The following is a 12,593-nucleotide window of genomic DNA, read 5'->3' on the forward strand; positions in this document are numbered from 1 at the left end:
TGTGTTGGAAATCTCCAATACGATCAAGTTCCAATAGGTGAGGTGATTGCTCAAGTTGGGTGCTTGTAGGTATTGACTTGTGGGAGTCAAATCAATAATATTTACTTATTCCCTTAGTCTATATTTCTTAGCATATGTGACATATTCTGCCCCTGGCTAGGTGTCCAGGGGCACCATTCATATCTTATCCCACCTCAATAGCTAGGCTATAATAAATATGCAAACTACCGAACCCCTACTGCCTTCCTGTTTAATGGCTTCTAAAAAGGCCCGCACAATTCCTCCTAGCCTCGAGATTCTCCTGGCACCCTCTCTGACACTCTGATGGTGCAGGCCATGGTGGTGGTTAACAGCCCCTGCTTTGAACCAACAGCCATCCTGCTCCTACTTGCTCAAGTCTGATTTCATTTAGGCCCTTGCTAATTTCTTTCAGGTTCAAGGTGCATGGAGGCTATTCTTACTTGCCTGGCTAGTTTACATTCTTAAGGAAATGAAGGCCAGGAGAGAGCCAAGGGAGGCTACAAGTGGGTTTCTCTCTTGTTTTAAAAAATTATTTTAACATAACCAATAAAGGCAGTGACAAAGCCTGGTCCAGGCTGTTCTGCCAAGAGCTGACAATTAGCACAGCATGATCCACCTACAGTATAGCTGTTAAAGGGCAGCCCTCCTCCCCCTGCTGTCTTATCTCTGAACCCTATCTTTCCCAGCACATAGGGGAGAAGCCAGTTTTAGCCAACTGAAACCCAACCTCCCAGTGGCCATCCTATTGGATTAAAGGAACTTTCTGTCTCTTCTCTTGAGTCTGACATACCCAGTCAGGACTGTGGCCATGTAAAGGCCCAGCTTGCGGAATATTTCCCAGTCTTCAACTTCTATGATCTTCCCAGCAATCAGGAACAAAATACCCAGTGGCATATAACTGGAAAGGAAGCACAACAGAGGCATGATTCCGTCAGCAAGTGTTTTCTCATGCTGGGTTGGTGGGGAAGGAACAGGCCAGTGTGCGCACCCTCGGCTTGGCATGCTCGCTTGGTGGAGCACAGGATGCAGAATTGAAGCTAAGAGCTGTTTCAAGTCCTGGGTGAACAATACTGGCTCTAGTTTTCAGTACCTATGTGCACCTTAAATTCTACCCATCCAAACTACCACAGGATAGTTTGCAAACTTGGCAAGAACATGTGGTTCTTGTTGATCTGAACAGATCCACATGATGATCTGAACAATTTTCATGGTTGCCTCACTCAAAGCATTGAAGAAATCCACCAGAATTTGTGGATGAGGGCGCATACCTCATGCCATGTTCCTAGTGCATATATATCCTGCTGATTGTCATATCTGCAGATCTCACTTGAGCTTGATCCTCACTGACAAATACGGCTCTTTCTAGCCATGGTCATCTGTTTCCCAGGTATCAGCAACAGAGGCATTAGTATTAGTACTGGAAGTGATCATCATAGCTCTATTTGTGGAGCTCTCATTACATCTTGCGTTAGGGAAACTATTTTATGTGCATCATTTCATTTAATGTACTTCTCCTATCCCTGGGGGTAGGTTTTATTATCCTTTTTAACAGATGATGAAGCTGAGGTTTCTGCAGTATTAAGTGACCTGTCTGTCCATTTTTACTGAACCCTTTACACCACAGTCAGACATCACTGTCCGTATCTACACTTTGGATTAAATAATGTTGAACCAATTAAATATGAGGTAAGTGAGGCAGATGCCTCCTAAGAAAGGTGGACTTTTTGGCATTTCCAGGGACAGGGCAGACACTCAAGTGGTGTCACTGGTATGCTCACGGATGGCAGCTTTCATTCAGATGGGTTAGTGCCCATGCTGTACCAGTTATAAATATTTTGAAACTCACTTTTGCATGGGGCACAATAGGGAAAGCACTTTGTGTTCTCACATACAATGAACTCCTTCTAATCATTTTTTAAAGAATTGCTTCTTACATGAAGGCTGACTGGGTGTAAGATGATCTCGCAAGGCTTTGAGGGAAAAGACAATGGTTGATAGCTAGACTTTTGTTCATGAACTAACTCCTGGGTAATATGTGGAATTATTTAATACTCTAGTGGTGGCTGGGTGTGGTGGCTCACACTTGGGATCCCAGCATTTTGGGAGGATGAAGTGAGTAGATTGCTTGAGCCCAAGAGTTTGAGATCAGCCTGGGCAACATGGCAAAACCCTGTCTCTTCAAAAAATACAAAAAAATAGCCAGGCATGGTGGTACATGCTTGTAGTCCCAGCTACTCAGGTAGCTGAGATGGGAGGATCACTTGAGCACAGGAAGTTGAGGCTGCAGTGAGCCGGGATTGCACCGCTGCATTCCAGCCTGGAGTGACAGAGTGAGACTCTGTCTCAAAAACAAAAACAACCAACAGCAACGAAAGCCCCCACAAAATACTCTGGGGGCTCAATATTAAATGTCCAACTTCTCTAGCATGAGGTCAGTTGAGAAACATAAAACCTCTTCTAATTTTGAGGGGACAGAATTGTCAGGGGAAGCAAAATGACATTAAACGGTGTCTGCTCACCACATGATGATCTGAACAATTTTCATGGTTGCATCACTCAAAGCATTGAAGAAATCCACCAGAATTTGTCCCTTTTCTCCCATTTTTCCAATGACAAGTCCAAAGACAAGGCAAAAGACAATCAAGCCCAGGACGTTTATGCCATCTGAATACATGCCAATGATTTTGTATTCCTTTGTTTTGTTCTGTGGATCAAAACCAAGAAAACATATTGACTCATGATTATAATCTTGTTAGAAAGCACAGGTTTGGAAATGAGAAGATACAATGACCAAACATAATAAACTGGTGATCTCCCAGGCAGAGTCAACAAAACTATAGAAAATATAAAAACAATAATAAAAACACCTATGCATGTAACAAACTTAACCCTTGCTCCCCGAAGTTAACATGCTTTCTCTTCTTTCAACAAGTCCATATTTGAATATTTCTTATAAAGATTTCTTATTCTGGAACGGTTTATATTTTTATTATGAATTTTAGAATCAAGGCGCTTTTCAGGGTCATTTTAACTACTAGCTACATTTGGAGTCTGCTTAAAAAAGACAGGAATTAATAATGCAGGAAGTACAAAGTACTTACCAGTGTGAACACTTTTACCATCTGTTTTACCCTGATAATGAAGCACAGTAACATTCTTTATGCCTGTGGTCTTGGATGACCAATAGGATTATTTATTTATTTATTTATTTATTTATTTAGAGATGGAGTCTCTCTCTGTTGCCCAGGCTGGAGAGCAGTGGCACGATCTCGGCTCACTGCAAGCTCCGCCTCCCAGATTCACGCCATTCTCCTGCCTCAACCTCCGCAGTAGCTGGGACTACAGGCGCCCACCACCACGCCTGGCTAATTTTTTTGTATTTTTAGTAGAGACGGGGTTTCACCACGTTAGCCAGGATGGTCTCAATCTCCTGACCTCGTGATCCGCCCACCTCAGCCTCCCAAAGTGCTGGGATTACAGGCGTGAGCCACCGCGCCTGGCCTATTTATTTATTTTATTTATTTTTTTTGAGACAGTTTCACTCTGTAGCCCAGGCTGGAGTGCAGTGGTGGTATCTCAGTTCACTGCAAGCTCCGCCTCCCAGGTTCAAGCAATTCTCCTGCCTCAGCCTCCTTAGTAGCTGGGATTACAGGCATCCGCCACCACACCCAGTTAATGTTTTGTATTTTTGGTAGAGACAGGGTTTCGCCATGTTGGCCAGGCTGGTCTCGAACTCCTGACCTCAGGTGATCTGCCTGCCTCAGCCTCTTGAAGTGCTGGGATTACATGTGTGAGCCACCACGCCCAGCCAGGATTCTTTTTTTTTTTTTTTTTTAAACTTCTATATTCAAGGGTACATGCGGTGCAGGATGTGCAGGTTTGTTACATAGGTAAACGTGTGTCATGGGGGTTTGTTGTACAGATTATTTCATCACCCAGGTATTAAGCCTAGTATCCATTAGTTATTTTTCCTGATCCTCTCCCTCCTCCCACCCTCCTCCCTCTGAAAGGCCCCAGTGTGTGTTGTTCCCCTCTATGTGTCCATGTGTTCTCATCATTTAGCTCCCACTTATAAGTGAGAACAGGCAGTATTTGGTTTTCTGTTCTTGTGTTAGTTGGCTAAGAATAATGGCCTCCAGCTCCATCCATGTCCCTTGCAAAGGACATGATCTTGTTCTTTTTTAATGGTATCATAGCATTCTGTGGTGTATATGTATACATTTTCTTTATCCAGTCTATCATTGGTAGGATTTTAGACATACAAAAATTAGCTAAATACTTACTACTGTGAATCATGTATTCGTTTTTACTTTTTTTTTTTTTTTTAAACAACAGGGTCTCATGTTGTCCAGGCTGGGGTGCAGTGGCATGATCATAGCTCACTGCAGCTTCAGACTCCTCAAGGAGGGCTCAAGTGATCCTCCCACCTCAGCCTCCCAAGTAGCTGGGTCTACAGGTGCATGCCACCATGCCTGGCTTAATTTCTTCACTTTATCCTGGGTACAAATAGCCTGAGATTTACAGAGAGATAACTGAGTGATGCCAACTAGGTTTGTAAAGAATTATGTTAGCTAGGCACGGTGGCTCACACCTGTAATCCCAGCAGTTTGGGAGGCTGAAGCAGGTGGATCACCTGAGGTTAGGAGTTCGAGACCAGCCTGGCCAACATGGTGAAACCCCGTCTCTACTAAAAATACAAACATTAGCCAGGCATGGTGGTAGGCGCCTGTAATGCCAGCTACTCGGGAGGCTGAGGCAGGAGAATTGCTTGAACTTGGGAGCCGGAGGCTGCAGTAAGCCAAGGTCGCAGCACTACATTCAGCCTGGGTGATAGAGCAAGACTCCATCTCAAACAAACAAACAAAAAATTATGTTGAGGAGCCACTGGGCTACCAGTCATTTCTTACTTATGATCAAACATATATTTAGGGCAAAGCTAGAGTATTACTGCAATGGCTATAGCATAAGGTCTTAAGATTCAGTTGGAGATGGCCGGGCGCGGCGGCTCAAGCCTATAATCCCAGCACTTTGGGAGGCCGAGACAGGCGGATCACGAGGTCAGGAGATCGAGACCATCCTGGCTAACACGGTGAAACCCCGTCTCTACTAAAAAATACAAAAAACTAGCCGGGCGAGGTGGCGGGCGCCTGTAGTCCCAGCTACTCGGGAGGCTGAGGCAGGAGAATGGCGTGAACCCAGGAGGTGGAGCTTGCAGTGAGCTGAGATCCGGCCACTGCACTCCAGCCTGGGCAACAGAGGGAGACTCCGTCTCAAAAAAAAAAAAAAAGATTCAGTTGGAGAGACAAGACTGTGAGAAGCATGAGCCAATAATAGCAGGATGGTATGTAATTAATTGTGCACCCAAACTATGAGATACAAGTGTCATATGGAGAGTGGGACATGAATGAGGGTTTCGAAGTTAGGGAAAACTATGGCTGAGGAATCAGCAGCCAGGAGAAAAAGCATGTTTCAAAAAGATGGCAAGCAAAGGCAAAAATGATCATGCACTAGGCCTTTGCACCCTACTTGAATAATTCTTGCTCATTCATTACGGCCTCCAGACTAATTTAACAACCCTTGTTGAATGCCCCCCAAACATCCCACTCTTCCTGATTGTAATACTCATCATTCTTTGTATGAGGACAGAGGCCTGGCGTCTGTCTTTTCACCATTATAATCCCAGTGCCCAGCAGGGCCTGGGGTATGGAGGGTGCTCAGAAAATATTTGTGGAACAACATCAAAAGGCAAGAATAAAGAGTGATGGAGGAAGTGGATCTGGAAAGAAGAGAGGCGCCCACTGGAAGTAAGTTGTGAAAACTAGAGAGAAGCCAGGTCATGCAGCGCCTCTGAACCCGGTCAGAGGAGTTAAGGCTTTCTGCAGTAGGAAGCAGGGAGCCAATGGTAGTTTATTTAATTTGAATTCTTAAGTCTAATGAATACTCCTTTTCTCCTTAAATCATTCCTTCCTGTGTGAAGTTGAGAGAACATTCAGGAGAAATCCTACAGGCTTACAAAGATATCACTGCAGGCCCACACATTCTGATCTCCAATTCTGAAATCCCCAAAGCTCTCAAAGCATGTGGATTTTATTGATAAGTTTATAGCAAACTCTTTTGGCAGCAAAACCTATCCTAAACTGAGATGAGGCTACTGGCTACTAAGGGTTCATTTCTCTCCTTGGCAGAATATTTATGAGTTTGTTATAAAAACATTGATGTGGTTGATTCTGGCATGTTGTTGCCCTTCTCACTTACGAAGGTTGCATAATATGCAGTACATACACCACATGGCCGTTCTAAAGTCTGAGAAACTCTGAACTCCGAATTACATCTGGGCAGAGAGATTCTGACTAGGAATTGTGGACCTGCATTGCATGCTTATGTATCTGACAAATCTACAGCAGTTCCTAGAGATGGCCAGCTCTACTGTAAGCAGACCCGGAGAGGAAGAGGCAACAGGGCTCATTTATTTGCTCTTTGTGGTCGATTCTCTCTATTCCTGGTAATTATGTTTTGTAAAGTGCCCATGGACACTGCATTAGCAAATACTGAACCGTTGCTCCTGGGGGAAATGCAAGGTTATGTTTCTGGGAACCTTGGACACATCCTTTTCAGCAAACAATCAATATATAACATTGTTGTATTTCTTTTACAGACACCTTGTTTCATATAGATTGTTGATTTATTAATATTGACCTCACAGCCAACAGCACTATAACTCATTCCTGAATGAAGCTTTTCTAAAGCACAAATTTTCTCCCTAAGGCACATCAAATGCCTTAGGAACATCTTGTGCTTAGGAACCCTGGAGACCACTTCAACATGATGCTTACTTTTTTTGAAACAAGAGTCTTGCCCTGTCACCCAGGCTGGAGTGCAGTTGTGCAATCATAGCTCAAATGATCCTCCTGCCTCAGCCTCTCAAGTATCTGGAACTACAGGCATGTGCCACCACACCTGGGTTATATTAAGATGTTTTGTAGAGATGGGGTCTCACTATGTTTCCCAGGCCAGTCTCAAACTCCTGGCCTCAAGTGATCCACCTGTCTTGGCCTCCCAAGTACTGGGATTACAAGTGTGAGCCACCATACCCAGCCTGGTCCTTTTTTATTTTTTTATTTTTTGACACAGGGTCTCTGCTATCCAGGCTGAAGTGCAGTGATTCAATCATGGTTCACTGTAGCCTTGACATCCCTAAACAAGCGATCCTCCTACTTCAGCCTCCCAAGTAGCTGGGACTATAGGTGTGCACCATCATACCCGGCTATTTTTCATTTTTTGTAGAGGTGAAGTGTCACTATGTTGTGCAGACTGGTCTGGAACTCCTGGGCTCAAGTGATCCTCCCACCTCGGTATCCCAACGTGCTGGGATTACAGACGTGAGTCACTGAACCCTGCCCTGGTCCATTTTAAACAGCAAAATCAGCAAGGAAAATCACAAAAATGCAAAAAAGATGATACTAAACACACTGCAAAATGGACACTTGTTTCCAGTATGAGAATCAAAGCAAGAAAGCAGAGCACAACTTTGTTCACCTTAGCTGGGAACGTGCCTGTCGGGTGACTCAAATATTTTGCTGCTTTTTATGTACCTGTGGATGACCACGAAAGCCCCATAAGTGTGGATTTTGGGGTCACAAATAAATTTTAGCAAGTAGGTGAATTCACAAATGCAGATTCTGTGAATGACGAGGATTGACTGTATTTCCTACTTGGTCATGAGTCAGTGCCTGTCTCCTGGGGAAGAGGAACAGGAAACAAGAATGGTACCTTGGAAATAGCAGTTGTCATGACAGCTGTGAAGGACTCTTCTGTCATGTTCGTCTCTGGATCTCTGGGAGGCTTCACTTCTTCACGCTTAGTTTTGTACTGCACGTTGGAGAAAATCAAGGACAAGCAAACAAAATGTTTTTTAAGCTTTTGAGACTAAATCACAGGAACATGTTATTTTGGTCAAACAAGTGCCACTGAAGGGATCTACCTCCAATGCCTCTGTTGGCTCCAGTTGTCAATGGTACCTCCCATCAGGTTTTGGAACTAAAAGCAAGGCAGAAATGTAAACCCCTGACTCCCACAATCACCATTCACTTATGTCAAAATGTTCCTTCACTTTCACAATAAGCGACAAGTTGATGGAGGAATAATACAAAAGAAAGTACAGGCTTGATCTGCAGGTGCTTTCAGAGACAGTCTCTGTAAGGATTCCTGTCAATCATTTTTGTTTTTATTAATTAATAAATTATTTTTAATTTGAGCAAAAACACTTCATCACTTTGATAACATCACCACGACTTTAATAAGCATCAAGAAAGGTTTAACAATGTGGTTGTTCCAAAATCAACAGTCCCCTTAGGGCTATTCAGTGATACTGCTGTTGAATTCTCTTCCTTTAGCCCTGTTTGGTTCTGTGGAGCTTCCACATGGGGGTTTAAGAAGGAGTGAGTATATTATTACACCAGGCATAAATGTTCCCCCTACAAGGCTCTGCCAACACCGAGAACCTTACAAACAACCACTGTGACTGATTTGCAAAGGCCCCGCTGTAATAGAGGAGGTTCTGTCCCTCGTGGAGGTCTGCAGAGAGCAACAGAGTTGCCATTTTTGTTGGTATACACAGAAGCCTCTGTTCATGTAACTTATGTAAATGAATACAGCAGTTTGTGATGGACTCAGCTGTCTTAAAGCACATAAATAAATAGGAGGGAAAGGCTTGAAGTAAATGGAGTGAAGAGATTGTTCAATTTTCCTATAGAAAAAAAATCATGGCTTTGATACACTACGTTGTAGAGCTCCAGCAATGGGGATGCAATGATTTTTTATTATTTCTTTTTAGAGACATGGTCTTGCCATGTTGCCAAGGCTAGTCTGGAACTCCTGAGCTCAAGGGATCTCCCACCTTGGCCACAGGTTTGAGCTTCCACACCTGTCTGGGACACAATGATTAAGGAGAAGACTGTGAACCCAGATGTGGACCACACCAGGAGGGTTAGATCCTGGGTTCTAATACCAGAGGAAAAGCAAAGAGGAGATAAAGAGCTACCTTTTTTCTGTAGAAAGTTTAAACTTCTATACAAATATACCATGGTTCTCCAAAAATAGGTACTGGAGGCCACATTTTAAAATACTCATTATTTGACAGATTTCTGACTTGTACCATTTGAGCCCTTTTGGGGGGAAAAGCATAAAGGAAGAGGAAGCAGTGTAAATTGTGACATGCACCTTACTGTGAGCCAGAAAGGCTAGATACAAAATAGAGACATCACCTTAAACTCGGCCAGTCACAGGTGTACGTCCTGCTGCCATTTTTGCGGGGCTAATTCCATTTCTTGAATCACAGCAGAAAAAAACATTTTTTAATTGATAATGGGAAGAGGGTAGCAACTTAAGAGCACAAGTAATTAATATTACCTGCTGAAAACAGGCCTGGACAAGATTCTCAGGGAACATATTCCTGTTGGAGACATGAAAGGCAGTATTATGTTAGGGCAAAAAGTATTGTTTTGTCATACCTAATATATTGGTAGAAATGAGTATAATATAAAACTAGTACTCTGGTTTCTCTTCTGGCCTCTCCTTTGCAGAATACTTCATGTATTGAGATTTCTTTTTTCCTGCAGAGCTTCACCCAAGTATAGAAAGCTCTCCTAATCAACTATCACTTAACTGATTCACTGAGTAACTGACATGCTTGCTCTCCTTGGTAAAATGGACACTCACAGTCAAGAGACTATTTATTCTTTAATATTCTGAACATTTCTGTTTTCATCAATGACGTTGTATGCTTACTGATATGGTTTGGCTCTGTGTCCCCACCCAAATCTCATGTCAAATTGTAATCCCCACATGTCAGGGGAGGGGCCTCATGGGAGGTGATTGGATCATGGTGGGTGGTTTCTCCCATGCTATTCCTGTGATCATGAGTGAGTTCTCACAAGATTTAGTTGTTTGAAAGTGTATGGCACTTCTCCCTTTGGCCTTGCTCTCTCTCCTGCAGCCATGTAAGACGTGCCTTGCTTCCCTGCCTTTGCCATGATTTTAAGTTTCTTGAGGCCTCCCCAGCCATGCGGAACTGTGAGTCAATTAAACCTCTTTCCATTATAAATTACCCAGTCCCAGGTAGTTCTTTATAGCAGTGTGAAAATGGACTAATACACTTACCATGGGTTCATTGTATTTGTTCCCAAATTCTTTATACCAGTTGCAAATATCATCATAATTACTGAATTTCATATTATGTAAACCAGTGAAATAGGAGCGTAAAAAGGAAGGTATGGTTTCTATAAAATCTAAGCCACATGCCTGGAAACTCAGTAAAGGCCAGTGACTAAGATTTTTATGGTTAGATTAGGTATGGGAAGATTATTGAAATTAAAAAGAAAAACTGGAAAGATTTACACTCAGCTTTCTTTGCAATGTCCAAAGGTTTTGGTGCTCTGTTCTACAGAAACTTTATCTGGAACTTGCAGATGATACATTTATAAGGGCTGTACACGCAACAGAAACTTTAAGAAATTACCATGAGCTAACAAACTTGAAGAAAAGACCTTGACTTTATGTCAAACAATTGGTGAATAAATGCACTAAGTGTTAAGTGAAAACAAAATATGTAATGTGTATCTTATGTCCTTTTTTACGAGTCTCTGCTTTAATTGGTATTTTTTATTGACTGACCTATTTACAGCTCTGGTTGCTTTCAATAAGAGAGTTTCTCCTGTACAATTAAAAAATGGATTTATTTAAGTGCGCTTCAGAACTGACTACCAATCCATCCCAGTATCTCTCTGGAACATGTATCTGCACTTCTGTTCATCCTAAATCCTGATTCAGAAGCCTGTTTCTTCTCTTCCCTCTTGGAACCAAGACTTGGCAAGCAGTACTGGCTATGTAATTTGTGGGTTCCTGAGCAAAATGAAAGTGCACAATAATTCAAAAGTTATTAAAAATTTCAATAGAGTAACAGCAGAATATTAAACCACGTACAAGGCCTTGTGCTACTATAGGGTTGCATGTCCTTGAAGCCACCTTGTGGCAAGACACTCACCTGATGAGATCTAACATGGCATCCACCGTACTGACTTCAGGGGTGCTGCCTGTCCTGTCGATTTCAGCCACTTTCTGGGTGACACCAGGCTTAATGCTCACCACCAGCACAATACCTGTGGCCAAGAACAGTGTCCACAGAGCATTAGGAACCTTCCAGGGCACCTGGCACAGCTAGTACCTTTAGAACAGTGGGCATGGTTATACCAGGCAATAGTGTGATGGGGAGGACCCTGAGGTCCAGCCAAAATGCTGAGCCTCCTCTGGAATCTCAGCAACCACTTTAATTACTCTTCCATTTAAATGAGTAAGCAGAAAGAACTCCGTGTGCTTGCGTGCATGTGTGTGTGTGCGTGTGTGTTTAAAATGAAGGGGCTGCATCCCAGAATTGCTTCTGGAAACACCTGCTGATGAGAATATTCTTTTTCTTGAACTTACGAGATCAGCCTAGGAAGGTGTTAGGGTAAGGATGATCCATTTTCCAGCCCAGAGAATGCATCTGATGTCTTTCTGCAACTTTTACCCACAGATGCTGGTTATCCTCCTGATAATACAAAACCAGCCTTGCCTTCCTTCCACACCATAGGTCTTCAAGTATCTCGAAAGCAGTCATGTGGGAAAATGCTGTTCCAGGGGTGGAATGAGGACAAATAGATGGGAGTTATAGGGAGAGAAGGTTCATCTCTCTGTAAGGAAGAACTGTCTACATGGCAGAGCATCTGACATCACCATTGTGGCCTTGGTAAGTAATGGGTTCCTGTCACTTGAGTGTCCAAGCCAAGGTGGGAGGCTGTAGAAGAGACCAAGACATTGGAGGGTGTTTGACTGGAGGGAAGTGAAGAAGAAAAAGGTCCTTATGCTCCTTATTGCTCCTCCCTCAAGAGGAGGCAATGGTAATCCAAGGGGTAGGGCTCTGGTATGCTGAATGGGTCCGTTTTGCTAGTGGGAGGAGTTGCTGGGCAATAAGGGACCATGAGTGGGCATGGCCCACTCTTTTCCTCTCTCAGGGTTGTAGAAGGGCTATATGCCTCCAGCTAATAAGAGAGCAGGATCTTGCTTCTCATTGCTATTTTTTCTCTGTGTCTGTCTTCCTCAGGAAACTCATGAGATGATGTGGTTTTGTTTTATGGCAGAGTTCAGGCTCTCCTGGGTCCCTTGGCCTAATACCATTAAAGCCTCACCACATCCCACCTCTTCTTATCAGCTTATTGAAGCAGGGCTACAAGGGCCGAGCTGCTGCCACATCTGAGTACATGCTCTTTCTGTCTTCCCCCTCTGGACATTCTTCTTAAAATGTCACTCAGGGTTACAAAGACCAAGCATTCTTCAAAAAACCATGCTAAAGGTATAAGAGCAGCTACTCCCTTACTAGAATTTTCTCCCTCTTACAAGTGGGATTTATCCTTAACAAGGATAGCTTAACAAGGATAGCTGTTAGCTCTTGTTACTATGTGAAATGCACTAAAATGCTATATTTCTGGAAATATTTTATAATTATACTCAACTTCACTATTATAGACCAATTATCCACT

At 43.1% G+C, this 12,593-nt stretch overlaps 1 protein-coding gene across 1 annotated transcript in view; it reads right to left on the reverse strand.

Moving 5' to 3' along the window:
* The window catches only part of SLC1A1 (solute carrier family 1 member 1), a 92,600-nt gene that overhangs the window by 12,834 nt on the left and 67,173 nt on the right, over window positions 1-12,593 (reverse strand). The window contains exons 4-8 of the mRNA XM_050761097.1: window positions 11,063-11,177; window positions 9,430-9,472; window positions 7,792-7,890; window positions 2,541-2,725; window positions 812-919 (exon numbers count right to left, since the gene is read on the reverse strand). Coding sequence (XP_050617054.1) covers window positions 812-919; window positions 2,541-2,725; window positions 7,792-7,890; window positions 9,430-9,472; window positions 11,063-11,177 — 550 coding nt within the window. The remainder of the gene's footprint in view (window positions 1-811; window positions 920-2,540; window positions 2,726-7,791; window positions 7,891-9,429; window positions 9,473-11,062; window positions 11,178-12,593) is intronic.

The sequence above is a fragment of the Macaca thibetana genome, chromosome 15 (assembly GCF_024542745.1).
Source record: "Macaca thibetana thibetana isolate TM-01 chromosome 15, ASM2454274v1, whole genome shotgun sequence".
Lineage (NCBI taxonomy): Eukaryota > Metazoa > Chordata > Mammalia > Primates > Cercopithecidae > Macaca > Macaca thibetana.